Source organism: Pyxicephalus adspersus, chromosome 4 (assembly GCF_032062135.1).
Source record: "Pyxicephalus adspersus chromosome 4, UCB_Pads_2.0, whole genome shotgun sequence".
Classification (NCBI taxonomy): domain Eukaryota; kingdom Metazoa; phylum Chordata; class Amphibia; order Anura; family Pyxicephalidae; genus Pyxicephalus; species Pyxicephalus adspersus.
This window is the reverse complement of record NC_092861.1, coordinates 72,638,572-72,656,043: the sequence shown is the minus strand read 5'-3', so window position 1 is coordinate 72,656,043 and position 17,472 is coordinate 72,638,572. Positions and strand designations below refer to the sequence as shown.

At 36.8% G+C, this 17,472-nt stretch overlaps 1 protein-coding gene across 1 annotated transcript in view; it reads right to left on the bottom strand.

The window, feature by feature from the left end:
- ORC3 (origin recognition complex subunit 3) overlaps window positions 1–17,472 on the bottom strand; it is a gene marked incomplete in the record, with an annotated part of 38,558 nt that overhangs the window by 8,472 nt on the left and 12,614 nt on the right. The window contains 4 exon segments of the mRNA XM_072408621.1: window positions 2,621–2,754; window positions 10,544–10,623; window positions 13,104–13,220; window positions 15,336–15,399. Coding sequence (XP_072264722.1) covers window positions 2,621–2,754; window positions 10,544–10,623; window positions 13,104–13,220; window positions 15,336–15,399 — 395 coding nt within the window.

The following is a 17,472-nucleotide window of genomic DNA, read 5'->3' as shown; positions in this document are numbered from 1 at the left end:
ATATATATATATATATATATATATATATATATATATATATATATATATATAAATAAATATATATATATATAAAATTTATTTTGAACATACACATTTAACTGGGATAGTAGTGCAATAGCTCCAATGGCAATGGAAACCACCTAATGTTCAAAAGAGAGAGGAAAGTGATTGATAGAAAGACTAAAATTTACAATATGAAGCTCTCAATACTACAAAAACTTCACTGGATAAGCAAACCAACCATTGCACTGTACTATATCACAAAGTACTCGGTTACAATAGTTATAGAGTGTAATGTTACATACCTGATGTAGATCTAAAACATTATTACTAATATTAAACCTGTTTTATGGATGTTACATAATTATATCAGTATTTCATTAAAATGGAAAAAATGTCCACAGAAAGTAATATGGTTCCCACTACAAAATTTTGTGAATGTCCAGCCAAAACTATTTTTCTTAGTTAGACAAAGTAGGGAAAGATTAGAACTTCTTTTTACCTGATTTTATCAATTTCCTATCATATTGGTAGTATTCTACTAACAGGAAGTGAAGGGAACTGGGAAAGGCAATACAAAAATAAAAAAAGATTTTGGTTTAACCTTTACTTTTATCTCTTGGTAGAGAATACATGCTAAAATCTGAGGGGTTGGTTTGGGTCATACAAGACCACACTTTTTAAAAAGACAACAGCCACCATATAGGACTAGAACAACCTTGTATATGTCATCTGTTCACAAGGCTTATGCTACTGTCTAACCTACTTTTCCCACACTGCAGTAATATGTCCCCTTGTTGTAAAATGTTATGTGTCCTTCTTTAACCAATCTTGGATACTTACTAATATTATTTCACTTCAGAAGGAAATTCTCTTTGAAAAGGAGATTACAATTACATACATGTTTCTTTTGTATTAAAAATGCAATGGTGAAGAGCGAACTTGTTTTAGGTCCAGATGTAAAAGGCTTAGGAACCCAAAGGTCTTTGTATTTACTCTTATACTGTAAATATATATTAGGTTCAACACTAGCTGATATCTAAGATGTAAAATAATGTAATACTGAAAGAGACCAGAGAAGAGAAGAAGCAATTCTCTATGGATGCTGCCAGAACTTCAGAGCACCATCTGATTATGAAAACATCACAGGTAAGATAATATGACAACCAAGGATGAGAGGAGATTTCTGCCTATTCTTCCCTGCCAACTGTGAAAATCAGGTTATTTCTGCAAAGAGACAACAAGAAAATCCTTTATCCTCCTTCTGTGATACCCTGACCATCTCATTCTCATTACACTGACAGACTATAAAGTGTATGGTGTGTCCTTGATCTCTAAAGCTATTTTGTATTCTGTTTAACAAAATACAAAGTACAGTTTGTTTCAATAATTTTAGTGGCAAAGTGACTAGCTTCACACACTCACATGCTTCAACTGTTCATGTGTTTTCCAATAGCATTCATGTTTTTTTCTGAAATATACTTTGTGATTTACTGCCAAGTTAGAATTATTCCTCTAGTACCTGCTGTCCACATTTTGGTTAGAGTCAATGGATTTTACTTTTCATGTAGCTTGACATATTTAACTTTGGTCAGCATTAGTAAACTGAGTTTGATACAGACTTTGGACCTAAGGAAAACTATAATGACTAGAAAAATCTTCTAAGTAGCCTGGCACAAAAATAAAATCTGGTCTGTTTATACTGGGCCAATCTGTAAACTTGCAGTGATGGGTTCAGTAAAAACATTACCTGAATGATATTTGTAGGGTCTATTTTTTCTCTTATGTAGGCGTTTGTTGCAGTCCACAAATATGCTTGAAGGTTATCAAACTTTCAACAAAAATCAGTGCAGGTTTGTGTACATGTGTAGGACTGCGGTACTAAAGCAAATTTTATTTTACAATTAAAAAATAGCAAGCAGGCAGGTTCACTATTGCAGAAAGGAAAGGTGTTGTCCCTTTTGCAATAAAACAAACTTACCTGCCTCTTCACAATCTTTTTTTGTAATGTACATGGAGCTGCTAACGTGTTGCCTAGTGTATGATCCCAGTATACCCAACTCCCAATTCCTGGGAATAAATGAATGTCATTCCAGCCTAGCCAATCAAGGTGGCCAAAGATCCTGAACCTGGTCAAGGACCGGGTGAAGGAGAGGGAGAGTGTACAAAAAAAAATTGCAAGCAGGCAAGTAAGTTTATTTTATTGCAGAAGACACACTGCCATTATAAACCTTGCTTGCATTTTTTTTATTGTTTACATTTAGTTCCACTTTAATTCTAGTTACCCTATGATGTGCTGTGAAAAACAGAATCAAATATTGGTGTGTATATCTAATATAAATACATAAAAGCCTTAGCTGTTGTCATGGTGTCATAATTTTACTGCACAGCACTCCAAAGTTGAGGTAGAATACAGATCAAGTTTTCTCTTATAGAATATTTGTCAAAGCACTTTACATTTCATAGTCATGACCCCCTTATTGTCTAGTATATAAAGTACATTCAGCTATAAGAAATAACTGGTGGTAATTGTAGGTAGACACTGGCTGAAAATCCACTCTTCGTGTTTGTCTCCAACTCCTACCAATATGTAGAATAGCCTGCACTGCCAAAATCTTACCTTCATGACATTGGAGTTGAACCAGAAACTCCTCCAGCTTTTTAAGAGTGCCTCCAAGTTGCCTTTCAGAATATGGTCTTAAAACCTCAACACATTTTTGAAGTGTGGCCACAAGCTCTTCTTTTGCCAACATCCTGCAAAACATGATAAAAGAAATTATTCAATATTTCATGATTGTCTTATCTGTAATCTGTTCAAAAATTAAAAATTAAAGCTGAATTTCAGGCTGGTAAAAAGCCACCTGTGCTGTTTCACAGATGAATGGATCACAACATAATATTAATATAAAGCTTACCAGGTATGACAGTTTTCATGAATGCAAGACAAAAACTATTTTCTGATTTTGGATCGACTGGAGAAGGAATACTGAATACTGCTATATGGAGCTTTGTTAGAGATTTTGCTTCAGTTCCTGTATTGCTTACAATGGTTTACCCAAAAAAGAAAAGGAAGGAAAGAGAAATCTGGGACAGAAACATACACTGATCAACCTTAACATTAAACCACCTGCATGCAGGATCCTCATGTGCTGCCAAAACAGCTCTGACTCAACGAGACATGGACTCCACAAGATCTCTGAAAGGCACCAATAGTGGACCTGATTTAATAAAAAAATTAAATGTATTTTAATAAATTTAAATTTATTAAAATAAATTTAATAAAGGCTGGAGAGGATACACTTTCATCAGCGAAGCTGGGTGAACCAGCAAACCTGGAATGGATTTCCAAAAGGACAATTGCTAGCAAATGTTTTGAATCCTGACCAAGACTCATCCCAGGTTTGCTGGATCGCCCAGCTTCACCGATGAAAGTGTATCCTCTCCAGCCTTGGAGAACTTTAATAAATCAGGCCCAATGTAGCAGCAGATCCTTTAAGTTACCAACTGTCCTTACTTGGACCACATTTGGTAGATACTAGCCATTAAATTTGTTTCAGACACCTTGCTCGATACAGAAGCTCAGTGAAGGTGGGGCCAAGGCCCAGAGTAAAAAGAGCCACCAGTGTTCATCAAAGCATCCTCATGGGATAATGGCTTTGCTATGGATGATTTCCAGTTTGTGCCACAGTGTGAAGTACCAAAACAACAGGCAGTATTGAAATCAGGAACAAGCCAAGGCTCAGGACAGTCAGTGAAACCGTCATCATCAAGCAGAAAATGGTAAGCAGAGAATAGGCAATTCGGACATAGTAACACGATCCTTTCCAACGACAAAAGACTGCACAATGCATGAACAAATGCTGTACATACAACCCCGTTCAACTCTATGAAGAGGGGAAGGGGAGAACAGTGGAGCGGCACCGCTGTGCTCTCTCCTCTTCATTTTCATTACACTCATTCATCGTTCATGGATTCGCCAAAAAGGATCCATGAACAACGAGTGCTGTACACACACCAGATTCTCGTCCGATATCAGCCCTGAGCCAATTATCGGACGAAAATCTGACCTTTGTACGTAGTCTTAGGGCAAAGATCTTCAAAGAGCAATTCAAAATGCAGATATGGTTATTTACAGTAAGGTATGATGAGTCTTAGGTGCTGCCATTAGAACAATTGTTGTGGGCAAACAATGCCCAAGGTAGAGTCCTTGCTCAATTGTCATGGTGGGCAAACACATGTGCAAAAATTATCGCTGTAAACGAATGACTAATGATCAATCCGATAATCGCTAACAAAAAAAGTGCACAACGACTGGCCAACAACGACATTGAACGAGGACTGTCACTGGAAACGAAGGACCTTCCTGGTGGATCTGATTGGGCGACGATCGTTCGGAATTTATTGTGTGTACGGTCGTTCAGTGATCATGGATGGTTCTGCAGTACACTTTCTAATTTACAAGTCACTTCCTGCATCACTCAAATGATCGTATCTAGCGTGTGTACATTATTGGTGGATTATATTTGAACAATTGTATCGTTACAGCATGTACAGAATTGTGCACAAAACCATCGTTCAAAATAATTGTGCATAATCGTTGATCTGTTGTAAGTCGTTTTCTAACAACAATTACTGCATGTGTCTACCTAGCTAAAGGCACACAGGTGTTGTTACAAGGACTGACTATCCTTCTTAGTTTGCGCATTTGATTGCAAATGATAAGCCAAAAAGTAAAATAAGGATATAAGCAAGGATTTGCAAAGACCCTTTCAAAATCAGTAACTCGGTTACAGAGGTTGGATACTATGTGACCGAACCAGGGAAAAACGGCTGTGTTGTGACTTTGAAAAGCAAAGTGGAATTACACAAAAGCCCCTGGGGGAGCAGCTGCAAGGAATTTCAGTCTAGCACTGGGAATTGATACTAGATGATAGACCCAAGAGAAGTGCAGAAGTGGCTTGTAGAAGGACAAGTAAGAAAATGGTCTCAAGATGTAACACAATGGATAAAAAATGAATAGGATAACTTAATTTAAAGAGGGGTCCACAGACCAGGATCGTGCAGTCAACTCCCGAGATCCCCAGGGATTGTGAAAATGGGTTCTATAAGCCAGGCATACTTTTTGATGTGGATACTGGCAGCCAATTCATCCTTAATCCACTCCAATAAGTCTTGCCAGAAAGTAGTTATAAGAGACGAATTGTACCAGGAAAGTTTAGAGGCTAGGATGAAGATTTGGATCCACAATAACCGAATCTTGACAAAGGTTTAGAAGGGGTACAGGAGACACAAGTCTGCTTGTCAAAGGTCAAAAACCTCCTGAGTAGAAAAAAAAAGCTTTGTTATAGTTGGTCAGCAGATTCTGTGTTACTGATTGGGGACACTCATGTCAGAGCCTTGGCATGATTCGTGGGAAAGTTCTGGTAGTGAAGTTGAGTTAAGTAAGTGTTGAGCTGATTAATAAAGCCAAAGCAGACCTTGGGATCTCCAGGGATCTATGGCAGTGGCATTCGGTGTAAAGCAGAGTAGTGGCTGGCTGTGTATTGTGATTGAGCCAAAGGCTCAGCTACTGGGGTGAACAAATCTAGGAGCAGGTGCAGCCATGTCAATACTGCATGGCACTTATAAAGCCATGTGTGATTTGTGTGACTTTATAGGCACTGATTCTCTGTAAAAGCAGCTGGGTACAGTCTCCCAATGACTGGGGTGACTTGGACATGTTTCGAGGAAACAGTCATGCACAGAGTCCGAATTCACAGGCAGTTGATGCTCAGAATTGTTGCCCAGGGACTAAATCTAAAGGTCCAAAGACTCAATGAGTAGCAGGATACAGTACCATGAGGGCTTGGCACTAACCATAATGACACATTAATCATTGCTACTTAGTTGATTATTGCACCAGAACTTCTGCTGGCTACTAAAGAAAAGTAATTTTTGCTGTTGGCGATTTTCTATTCTACATCCACCTGGTTAAACATTATCAGCAGGATATAAAATGAGCCCATGATAGCAGGTAAAACCTGTCAGAGGTACTAACCTTTCCCCACTCCATCCATAAATTAAAAAAAAAATTTGGGATAGACAACATAATTTTTGAGTAATGCAAACTAAAAAGAATGATCTTTTGTAAAGAGTTTTAGTGCTGTGAACGATAATAAACATCAGGCCATTGTTACTATAGTAGAATAGTAATGTGGTTAATGCTGGCTAAAGTAACCTGTTGTCATAGAAACTGACAAGTTAATCCTCAGTTTGGGTCTGTTCTCACTGCGCTGCCATTTTTTCCTCAACAGTGTTGAATAAATCAAAATATCTCCTTTCAATCTAAATACATGTGGATTTATGGGGGATCAAACAGATACAGAACGTATCACTCTATTAGTAAAATCCTGCTTCGTTAACAGGACATCTTTAAATTCTGCAAATAAGGTTACTAATGGTAAACAGGGAAGTCCAAATTATAAAAAAAATAAATAAATCATTGCTGGATCCTTGTTCTTTTTTTTAATAATGTATTCTGTTACTGAGCTCACTTTGCAGCCATATAGAAATGTTTCATCACAAATGTAGCAATCACAAAATTTAGCAATCAAATCTGATATGCAAAACACAATTCTGACCCAATAGCAGTCTATTGGGTAAACATGATCTCATAATTTTAATTTAGGACAAAGCAAAGTCACACAGCCATAGCATTTTCTTACATGTTTAAATGAATGACAGTTTAAAAAACTGATCAAACATTATAAGACCTTTATAAATCTTCAGAAAAATCTTCCCCAATTTTCATACAAGTGGGTTTATATTTATAACAGTTTCTACATATATTTGCAGTGCATTCTTTATTTTCAAATTACTTTTTTTTTTACTTCCTTTCACATCTATAGTATTTTACTCTGACCATATTTAGTTTTTCATATTTACTCATATAATAATAATCCATAATTCAAATTCATAAAGTATTACGATTTAATAGTATAAGATTTATGTTAATGTTATGTTATGATGTGTGAATTATTTGTTTGAGCATTTTGTCAACAATCTTCATCATATAAAAATATCCTTGATAATGCAAAGATTGCAAAATAATTCACAATAAAATGTTGTATGATTCTAAGATCTAGGCAAAAATGTGAATATTTTCACTGGTACAGAGAATGCCATAGTTGCATAAGTCAAAATAAAGGGGACCTCTACATTGGGAAATTTTACTGAAAGGCAACATTTCAATCCAAACAGAACCTTTTTCCAGCTCTTAAAAGGTTTAGTGTGGGCTTCAAACATTATGGCAACTTGGAAATCAATTTATACTGCTCTGAGATTATATGAAAGGATTTGATGTTTAGGCAGGCAAAAGTTAATTGCTTTTTAAAATGAGATGTCTACTCTTCCCAGTTATTTAACTGATAAATCCTGATTCAGTCTGGATTTTTATTCCAAATCATTTTCCAAGACAAAACTTAACTATGACAACCTTAATTCCTTAACAATTTATTTCACCTTGGATGACTTTGGCTCTGCTGATAAGTCTACAGCTGATCTTATTTGGTGTCAAAACAGGGTCAAAAGTACTTCTCCATCAGTTACAGCCAAATACCTATAGTAAAGCTCCAATTATGCCATTAGAACAGGTTGCTGCCTAAATCACAAAGTGCCCAGTTCAAAGCTAATAAAGAGGTATAATAAACAGACAACAGAATTTAAAGGTTATGCAAGGACAGATCTAGAAGTTAACTCGCGTAACCAAAAGTGTGGCAATATGTGACAGAAAAGGAAATTACACAACATACAGTGAAGTAACTTCCCTAAACAATAAAGTAAAAACTGTTTCCTATAGCAACAGTCAGTTTCCTCGGTTTTCAAATCTGTGACTGTAAGAACGAATCCTTGTTTATGGGCAACAAAGAAAATGGTACCTATAGCATATTTTATACAACAGTACTTTAAGATCAGAAAATAGTTTGTTCCTTTATATGCTTGCAATGTTACAAAACATATCACCTATAAACAACAATGTATACAATTATTACTATTAAAACTTGTTGATCATTTAAAACCTTTTAACATCATTTTTGTAACATTTTAAAACATTTCAGTAACATATTTGCTATCATATTGGAACAAGCATACAAGGTGATATTATGTAGTTCACGTTTTGTTAAAAAGAAAGAAGACTGTTTACCCTTTTTTCATGGGAGGGGGGGCACTGTTAATATTGAGATAAAACTTGCAGGCCACAATGCAAACAAACATTAAAGATGTATGTTTAAAACTAGAATAGTTGATATATCGCCTCATCCTAGTCCTATTACATGAGTATTGGATAACCCGGACTTTGAACCAGGATTAAAGGGGGGTGGATTTGTCAAGCTCAGGGACAAGGACTTGACAAGAGTTAAACATTATATGCTAGGAGGGTCTTGGTGTACACTTAGTGATTTGCAAAATCCTTCTCTAGATTTTGAACTAGATTTTTGGAATGCAGCACAATTGTCCCACTTTCTCAAAACTCTACAGGCAGAGGGGAACTATTGTAGGGGAACTACTACTTTTGAAAAGTGATGCACAGGTGATCTATATTCCAGTCCTGCACTTTCCGTTTTGTACTCTAGGTTGAATAAGTTGCCTGAAGTTTTTACACCTTCATACCTTCGGGGTTGGGAGCAAGAGTTCAAAATCCACCTGACCCAGGCCCAGAAGGAACAAATGCTGTGGTTTTGTCACAAAAGCTCCATGCACAGTGGAGCCCAGGAAACGGGATATAAAATCCTTACCAGGTGGTACAAGACACCAGATAGATTGCATACTATTTTCCCCAATGTCTCTGATATGTGCTGGAGGTGTGGTACTGAGAGGGGCACGATGTTACATGTTTCTGGTCTTGCGAGAAACTTCACGACTCTGGCAAGGTGTCAGAAAAATCTGTCAGGATATGTCTGTGAGGCCAATACCAAACGATCCTGGGTTTTTTCTGCTCCATCCCAATGATTGGCCACAGAAAGTTTATAACAAATCAGTTTTTAAACACCTGTTAAATGCGGCTAAGACCTGCATCTCTAGTCTGTGGAAACAAGTGTCGGCCCCTTCTGTAGGGATGAGGCTCTGCAGGGTAGTAGCCACAAGAGTCTCCCACTTATCCTACATTTCCCTTCCTCTACTGTTAAAAAGAAATTGGGGTTCACAGAAGGTAAGTGATCAGCTATGTGTGACAGGGTAGGATGGTTTGATAGGTATAGTTTTTCATATTTTGTGATGGCGCCATTGTAGAGTAGTTGGAGTTCATAAAGAGTAAGGGGATAGCTATGTGCGACAGTGTGGGCATGATATGATGGGTATAACAACATAGGGAGGGGTGAAGGGCAAAAGGGGTTTCCTACTGGCTTTCATATTTCCAGTTACCAACATCCCTCTGTTCCAGAAAAATTGGGGTTCACAGAAGGTAAGTGGCCAGCTACCCCATTGGCTGCTAAGTCCTTTTCATTACAACGTCTGCAGGTTTGACTCCAGGCGGCAGTGAGCAGTACTGAGCGTCTCCTCCAAGCCAAGGTTCCATGGCACGAGGAAGGGGTAACCACACCGCAACCTCACCGCCAACCTGAACGCAGGCTTGTAGTTTTGTGAACTTCAAGGGTGGGCCACAGCGCACAGGCAATTGACAGTATCCTAATTTTCATTGCTATGAGAGTGCAAACTTAATTTGGGGGCCCTGTTCTTGAAATAGTTCCCCGTAATGTGAAAATATCCCCGATTGTTATTAGAATTTTATGCTTGGGACTCCATATCTGGCAACTTGTTATGTTTAGGGGGCTGAAACTAATTTTAGTTACAGCTCTCAGGGTCCCCTTTGTACCCTGAAAATGTCACATTTCTAAGATAATACATGCAGAGAGATATGAAGGTTTTTACATGGGGCTAATGACAGGTGCATGGACTCAGACACAGCTCCCATGCTGCTGCTGCTGCTGGGATTATCTCACACTATAAGGAGGGTGGGGAGAAGCCACAGCTGATTGCCAGGTTTATGGTACAGGTCCACTCAGGGGGCTCACACTGAGCATGCTCAGGACGCTCCCTTTCCTGGTAGCACAATTTCACAGGGAGGGAATGAGGAGAGGGCCGAGTCTGTGCACCCTTGCTCCACAGCAATGTTAGCTGTAAGTTTATTGTTTGCTTTAGGCAAACAGAGGAGCTACTAAAGGGATGGAAAAACCCCTAAAAGCATCAAATATTAAAAATTATAGCAGCTTTACAAGGTTTTACCACCGTGGCTCTGTATCTGTGTCATGATATACTTACTGTCTAGGTCTAGAATACATTTTTATTTTCATAGTATGTGTGTGAAAAAACTAATTTAGAAGACATGTGATGCTTTTTTAAAGGCCATGATAAAAGGTAATAATTTTGCAGGTAAAACAAAAAGAAAAAAAAACAAGTGGAAAAGTTCAAAAAGCAAAGATGAATCCTTTTTTGCAGTCCCCAAAATTACAATAAAGCAGTGCACAATGTTGGATGAGGTAAGGTGGGTAAAGATGTATATTCATACCTAAGAAGCTGCAAAGCTGAGATGTAATCTTCAGTTTCCCATACTTTCTTTTCTAGACAAGCACAGTAAAGTTCTCTGATCTAGAAACATATGACAATCAGTAATATAAAATACAGTCTATTCTAAAAAGGAAATACAAAACAATTATGTAGTTTAGCTGTGTATGGTCAATACTCACTAATCTATATTAAGAAACAATCGGAGGATTAGGGCAGTGGTGGGCAGATGGCAGAGCTGGACAGAAATGTTTTAGCTGAATAAAGCAAAACGAGCTCTGTGATTGAAGGAGAGCCTGGCCATGTGATTTTCACAGGTCACATGACCACGTCCTCTCCAAACACTCACACTGTGGCCCAAACTGTAAGCCTAGGGCATGTCAAAACCATATGAGGGTGCCCTGCACTCACAGTGTAATGATAAAAACAACAACACTAATGTAACCATATAAATACTATTGCCTGTAGCCCCCCTACAGCTGATATTTTCACATTACAGGTAGTCCCCGGGTTACATATGGGATAGGGACAGTAGGTTTGTTCTTAAGTTGAATTTGTATGTAAGTCAGAATAGGTACATTACTTTAATAAATGCAGTTAGGATAGATGTTTGTCTCAACATAATATTAGGCAGCGTGGTGTCAGTTATCCTATAAAATCCTCACAGAAACCTATAAAATCACAAACAGAGCAAAAAAAAAAATCTTAATGAAGCCTTGACATTCATTACTTCTCGAGCAAGCTGTGCTTTGATATGCAAAAAGAAACAATTGTAGAGTTTGTCGTAGTCATTAAAGAGTTACAAGAGGCTGCAGAAAATCACCCACAACATCATCTGTGTTTTGCAAAAGATTACTTCTGCAAGTCATTCAAACCACCCCTCCCCCCCATTCAGCCTCCACACGAGCGAGCAGGGAAGCCCTGTTTGTATGTATGAGTCGTCCATATGTTGGATGTCCTTAACCCGGGGACTACCTGTACTGACTTGCCATGCCTTATTCCACACTATGTTTCTGTGTGGAGGTGGTCAGCTAGGTAGAGATCCAAGAACTTGTTTCCTCGTCCCATACCTGTCCTCCTGATAAATGGCAAACTAATGATTGCTCGGATAAAAAAGCAGCATGGGAGATGAAGGATCACAAAATGAATGAAGCAGGGACATCCTCGGACTGCAATTTGTCAATTACAGTATTCCCAGCTCAATATTGATATCTGCAAATCTCACTAAAAATTCCATAAGTCTACTAGTCAGGGCCTTGGATGATTTTACACTGCAGATGCACAACTATTATTCTTTATGCTTAGAAAGTGTCCCTTTCCTCCTGTGTATTGTTCACTGAATTATCTTACACTAGGAGTGAATGTAATCAAGGCAAAACAGCAGTTTAAAAATAATAATCTCCCTTCTTTTAAAATTTTAATTTACAGCTCATGAAGGGTGAAAATGAAGGATGTCTGCCACTTGCTCTCTTTAGTGCCATCTTTTGGCTACCTTGAGAGTTGCACTGCATGAACTGCAAACACATCAAACAAACTTGCTTCTTTCTTACAGACAAATGTATCTCTAAGACATTATCTAAAAACATGCAGTTAGGTTAATTGGCTTCTCCCAAAAAATTACATTAGACTGTAATAAAGACATATGACTATTGTTGGTACATTGGATCGTGAGCCCTATTGAGGGACAGCTAGTGACATGACTATGGACCTGTACGTTGTTGTGTTATTTTTTGGCGCTATATATATATTGTAATAATAATAATAATTTTATACATACATTTAAAACCCAGAAATATAAAGCCATTTCATTTGTTTTTCTCACCTAATAACACACATAACATGTTCCTTTGTCTTACATTATCACAAAATATTGGAGAAGCATCTACAAAAGTGTGTTGGCAAGTTCTGTATAGGATTAGCAAATGTGGACTTCTTATACATGTCTACAGGGGTTGCCTATATATACATATATATATATATATATATATATATATATATATATATGAATAAACACTGCACCTATATTGTACGCCAGTATTTATTTTCAATTTTGCCACACACAAGGACAAGAAAGTAAATTTAACTTTGATACTTAGCCTAAAAAACTATACACAACACACACACCATAGTGTTATGAAGTTCAAAGTAATTGTAGAAAAACAGCTTAATACATAGTTGAATATGCATACATTTTAACTACTCAAACTTTGAAAAGATTTGACATTTGAAGTAATGGATAGTGTAGAAAGAACAGTACAGCAATAAAATAATCTGAATGTTCTTTCCACAAATCTATAGGCTTCATTTGTCAGATTTACAGAACAATGAAAATAAAGCTGTGATTATTATTCTCTCTTGGTTTGAATGTGCAGGGGATTACAATAGACTAGCACCAAATCAGACTAAGTAAAAATATTATCATATTGAAATGGATATTTAACCAGATTAGATATGACTCCTTTAGGTCTGCCTACACTTATACATTAATATATCGTAAAGGCTGAATACTAAACTATATACTTGAAGAGGCTTGGGTATTGTTAAAGTAAAATGGTGATACTCACCTGCTTTCCCAAAGGATATTTAGGAAGAATGCAAGTAAACTGATGAAGACATCTTAATACTGGAATGAAATTCTCATGGTAGGAGTGTAAGTTTTCCAGAAAAGTTTGTGCTGTTTCCTGCATAAAAAACATGAATATAGTTTAGTTGTATTTATGTACGGAAGGGTAAAAGGGAGTCATGAAATCATCATCTAATTCACCTTCCAAATGTTTTGCAACCAAATATCCTTTACACAGATCCCAATCCTCTAACCCAGTGATTTTCAACTAGCGTGCCGTGAGAAATCTTCAGGTGTATCGTGGGAAATCATCCAACTACCATTGTCGAGTGTCTGTGCTGTAGTGACTGGCAGAGTAATGTAACAATCTTCCATGTCAGTGGGTGGCAGTAGGTAGCTCATTTGCCTTGTTTATTCTTAGATACAAGAGAACTAGCTACAGAAGTGTGTAGCAGGATTTTTTCAATGTAAAAAATGTGCCATGGCTCAAAAAAGTTTGAAAAACACTGATCTAACCTATCCCAGCCTACAGCAGAAGATTGCAATAGACTCACGTACACATATGTAAAATCTAAACATGTAAAGTTTTGCACAATATAAGCACTTCACTCTTGCCAAAGCTGCTTTAAAGAAAATACATCCACAGCCGTCCTGTCAAATCAGATCAACACAATGGCATAAATTAGGGAAAACTAAAAAGGTGTAAGGCTTTAGCTGAGCTTTAAGAGACAACATAAAGTAAAATTACAAGGATGACTTTTAGGATATTTGTGGTCAGCTATTACACTATTACAACTGTGTTCTACATGTTTATACCAGATTTCGTAAAGCTACAAAAACACACAAAAACAGACTACACAACTGCTGTAGCTAGCACTGGAAAGCACAGTAAAGTCAGAGATTTTTCGGCTCACTCAAAACTGTAAAAATAACCTCTCAATGAGGGAGCTAAAAGTTGTTGGAATTGCAACAGCAGCTTTTTCAAAAGTCACATTTTCTTAGAAACAAAAAAATCTTATAGCTATAGCTCTCACAAATATATATACATACATACATACATACATACATATATGTTGGAAAGTTGTTGTATTGAAATTGTTACCAATTTTCTTTTTGGCTCCTTCAATATTTTTAAGATATGTTTTAGAATTAAATACAATTTTTTTACTAGAATAGTCCTGTTCTTCTGTATGATTCTCAACCTTACACTTTTTCCAGTTTAATATGGGATGCAGCAACAAAAAATCAATCCAGGAGTTACAATATTATCTGTCACATATGACAAAATGTTACCTAGCATTTCTATTGCTATATCTATTAATACAGAATGTGTATGGCTGTACTTCACAGAAGCTGCTATTGAAGGAGTTAAACAGTAATGCGTTATTAAAAAAAAATAGAATCAATAGACTGCCAATTACTCCTAGAGAACAAGACAAGCATACTTAAGCGCCCCCACAGGAGTCCAGAAAAGCAATTGTGAAATGATAAAAACTAGCAGCAGCTGAACGGCAGAAAAAAGCTACATCAATCGAGCATGAGTAATGAGAACAATCCAAAGGAGTACACCGGAAACCTCATGTTAGACACCTCTTTTGTTTTTGATAGGGCAGGGAACGTGTCAGATTGTTTTTAAAATGGTCTATTTTCCACTTGAAAATAGGGTGTCTAATTAGGGAGGTGAAGTAAACTTTCTAACACTAACACATAAGTAAAAATATGTTTCCTTTTTTTTAATTTAACAGAAAAATGCTGGAACTTGTAACTTTTTTTATTGCTCTGTTTCCCTTTTGCAGATTTTCCATCTTCCCACTTCCTGCCTGGTATAAGATTGCCTCAAAAGAACAGGATGCAAAGAGAAGTATCTCTAACACAGCCTTATAAAGAATCATATAGGTGTTCAAACTTTGCCCTATTCTAGGTAAAACTTTAAAGATCTAAGATTTAGTTTAAGCAAGAAAAGGAATTTTAAAAGTAACAAATCCTCCCTATGTCTTTAACTACACATGCAATTTAGCTAGACATTATAAGAGAGCCATAAATCTTGGGGCATATCTATCTTAACAGTAAATGTGACATTAACCAAACATTCACAACAGGTGAATTAATCACTGTACATTAAAATACATGCATGAGGAGCATACTGCAATGAATGCTTTGCATGTTTATGACACATCACCTTTTTATGCATATAACCCGTAGAATAAAACACATAAACAAAGAGCAGACATACCTTTAGGTAACTGTCATTGGTAAGAAACTTCACTTGTGTTTCAGGTGTCTGGTTTTCAACATAACTGGAAATAAAACAGTAACTTTAACAACAAAAGACAATATTGTGTACACAACACAATGGTCTAATGTGACTACTCAAATATGTAGAGATATGCCAGTTCACCTCCTCTTGTGGATATTGTGCCGCAAACCCTGATATATGTAAATATCTCAAAAAGTAAAGCAAAAAAGACAGGGTATTTTTAAGATGCAGCAATATATTGAGAATCAAGGATTAAATATACACAATGTTACATTCACATTGATATACATATTGGTTTGTAATGGTTACTCCCACTAAACAAACTTAAGTGGGAGATCAAACACTAGACAGTAAAACCCCCCATCAACAGCAAGAAGATGCAAAGAAAAGGAAAATGTATTGTGTACCGACACGTTTCGCCTCTTTGTGCTTCCTCAGGGGACATGACAGAGAAATTTTGTTCAGTAGCTGCATGCAAGCATGTTAGATATACACAGCGTTATGTGCCAGGTAAGACAGTAAAATATGTCAAAAAACAAACAGAAATCATGGTGGCGACAGTTATATTGCATAATCGTAGTACATCCATAATGATTATTTAAACAGCATATGGGTAGTTTTTGCTATCAGTGAAAGATATGAAAGAAATATTTGTACTGAATATAGTGATTATTGTAGTGATATAAGACTATGTGTATTATGGAAGATAGTCAAGATCGCTCTTGATAATAAATGTTATAGCATTTTATAGGCTTCTAAAGTTTTTGGTACTTACTCAGAATGAATGCTGATTAAGGTCAGAAGATAACGCGGAGCACCCCTTTAAGTTAGGTACACTAGCTGTCTGAGTTTGGTGTATGTGGTACATGCATTATGTGCAGATTATGTTGGCTATATAAATTTTGATGGCTGATGCTTGGTGCTGGTTACACAGACTGTGTGTGTTTTGTATATGTAGTGGTGTGTGTGTGTTCTGGCAAGGTACATTGGCTGAAAAAACTTAGTGTACAGTATGTTGTATGTACACTGTTACATTTTCACTCCACATGTTCCTGAGGGTCCCTGTTAATTGTTAATGGTATAATCTGTACTATTAGCCACCATAAGATTTATTGTAAAATGCAGGGAGAACCTGACACCATAACCTGTATACTGTAAGCTGATTTTCTCAAATATATGTCCATGCATAAATGCAATAGCATGCATGCAGTCCCTGGCCATTTCCTGTATGTCTGTGTTCTGTGTAAAAATAAATTGCAATAGCAAAGTAAGCAACAGTAAGGGCAAAATGTAATTTTACATATATGAGCAGTCTGAAAAATGTCACCTGACAATAGTGTCTCTAAACTACATTCACAGGGGTTTAGGAGGTGTGTTTACCACCAATTTCCCCTAATCTCATCATCTGTAATGTTGTAGAGCCAAACAGCTTAGTGTATAAGTTATAGTGCTAAATTATAGAAAGAGGAAAAAAGGCTGCCACTCTGACTTTGAAAAGGTGGAAGTTCCGGAGAAAGAAAAATGACTATGACTTTATTACCTAGCGAGTCACTGACTTAAAAGAAGCATGAAATCTGAACTTTTGTCGTTCTTGTTCTAGGTTAGTAATACACTAGTCAGGATGATAGAACACAGAGTTTCATTAAAGAATCCAATAGAAGGGCAATCACAGACCTGCTTATAACAATGAATTCTTGTAAAACATTAGCTGGGAAACTTTCAAGATCTTTGAACACCACCACCACTGGAGGTGCCTGCCAGTGCCCAGGGGAAGATGGCCTCTTCTTTTTTGGAGAAATGGATTTCTAAACATGTAATGACAGTTAATGGAAAAGTAGTTAATTATGCACAGATAAACATGTGTGTTACAGATGAAAAGATCAGAATATTTTATTCTATATAAGTATATTTACATATCACAAGCTATACTTCACTCACTGTACTGCTCTGCTTTAGATATAGAAAAACATAAACAAAAGCAGTGTACAGCACTATGGAAACAGTAAAACCCTGCACATTTCAGAGAATAAGTCAGTAACAATTGCAAGGATAGAAAATACCTGTAGAAGTTGCTATTCATTATCAATAATACAGAATATACAGTCACCTTGGT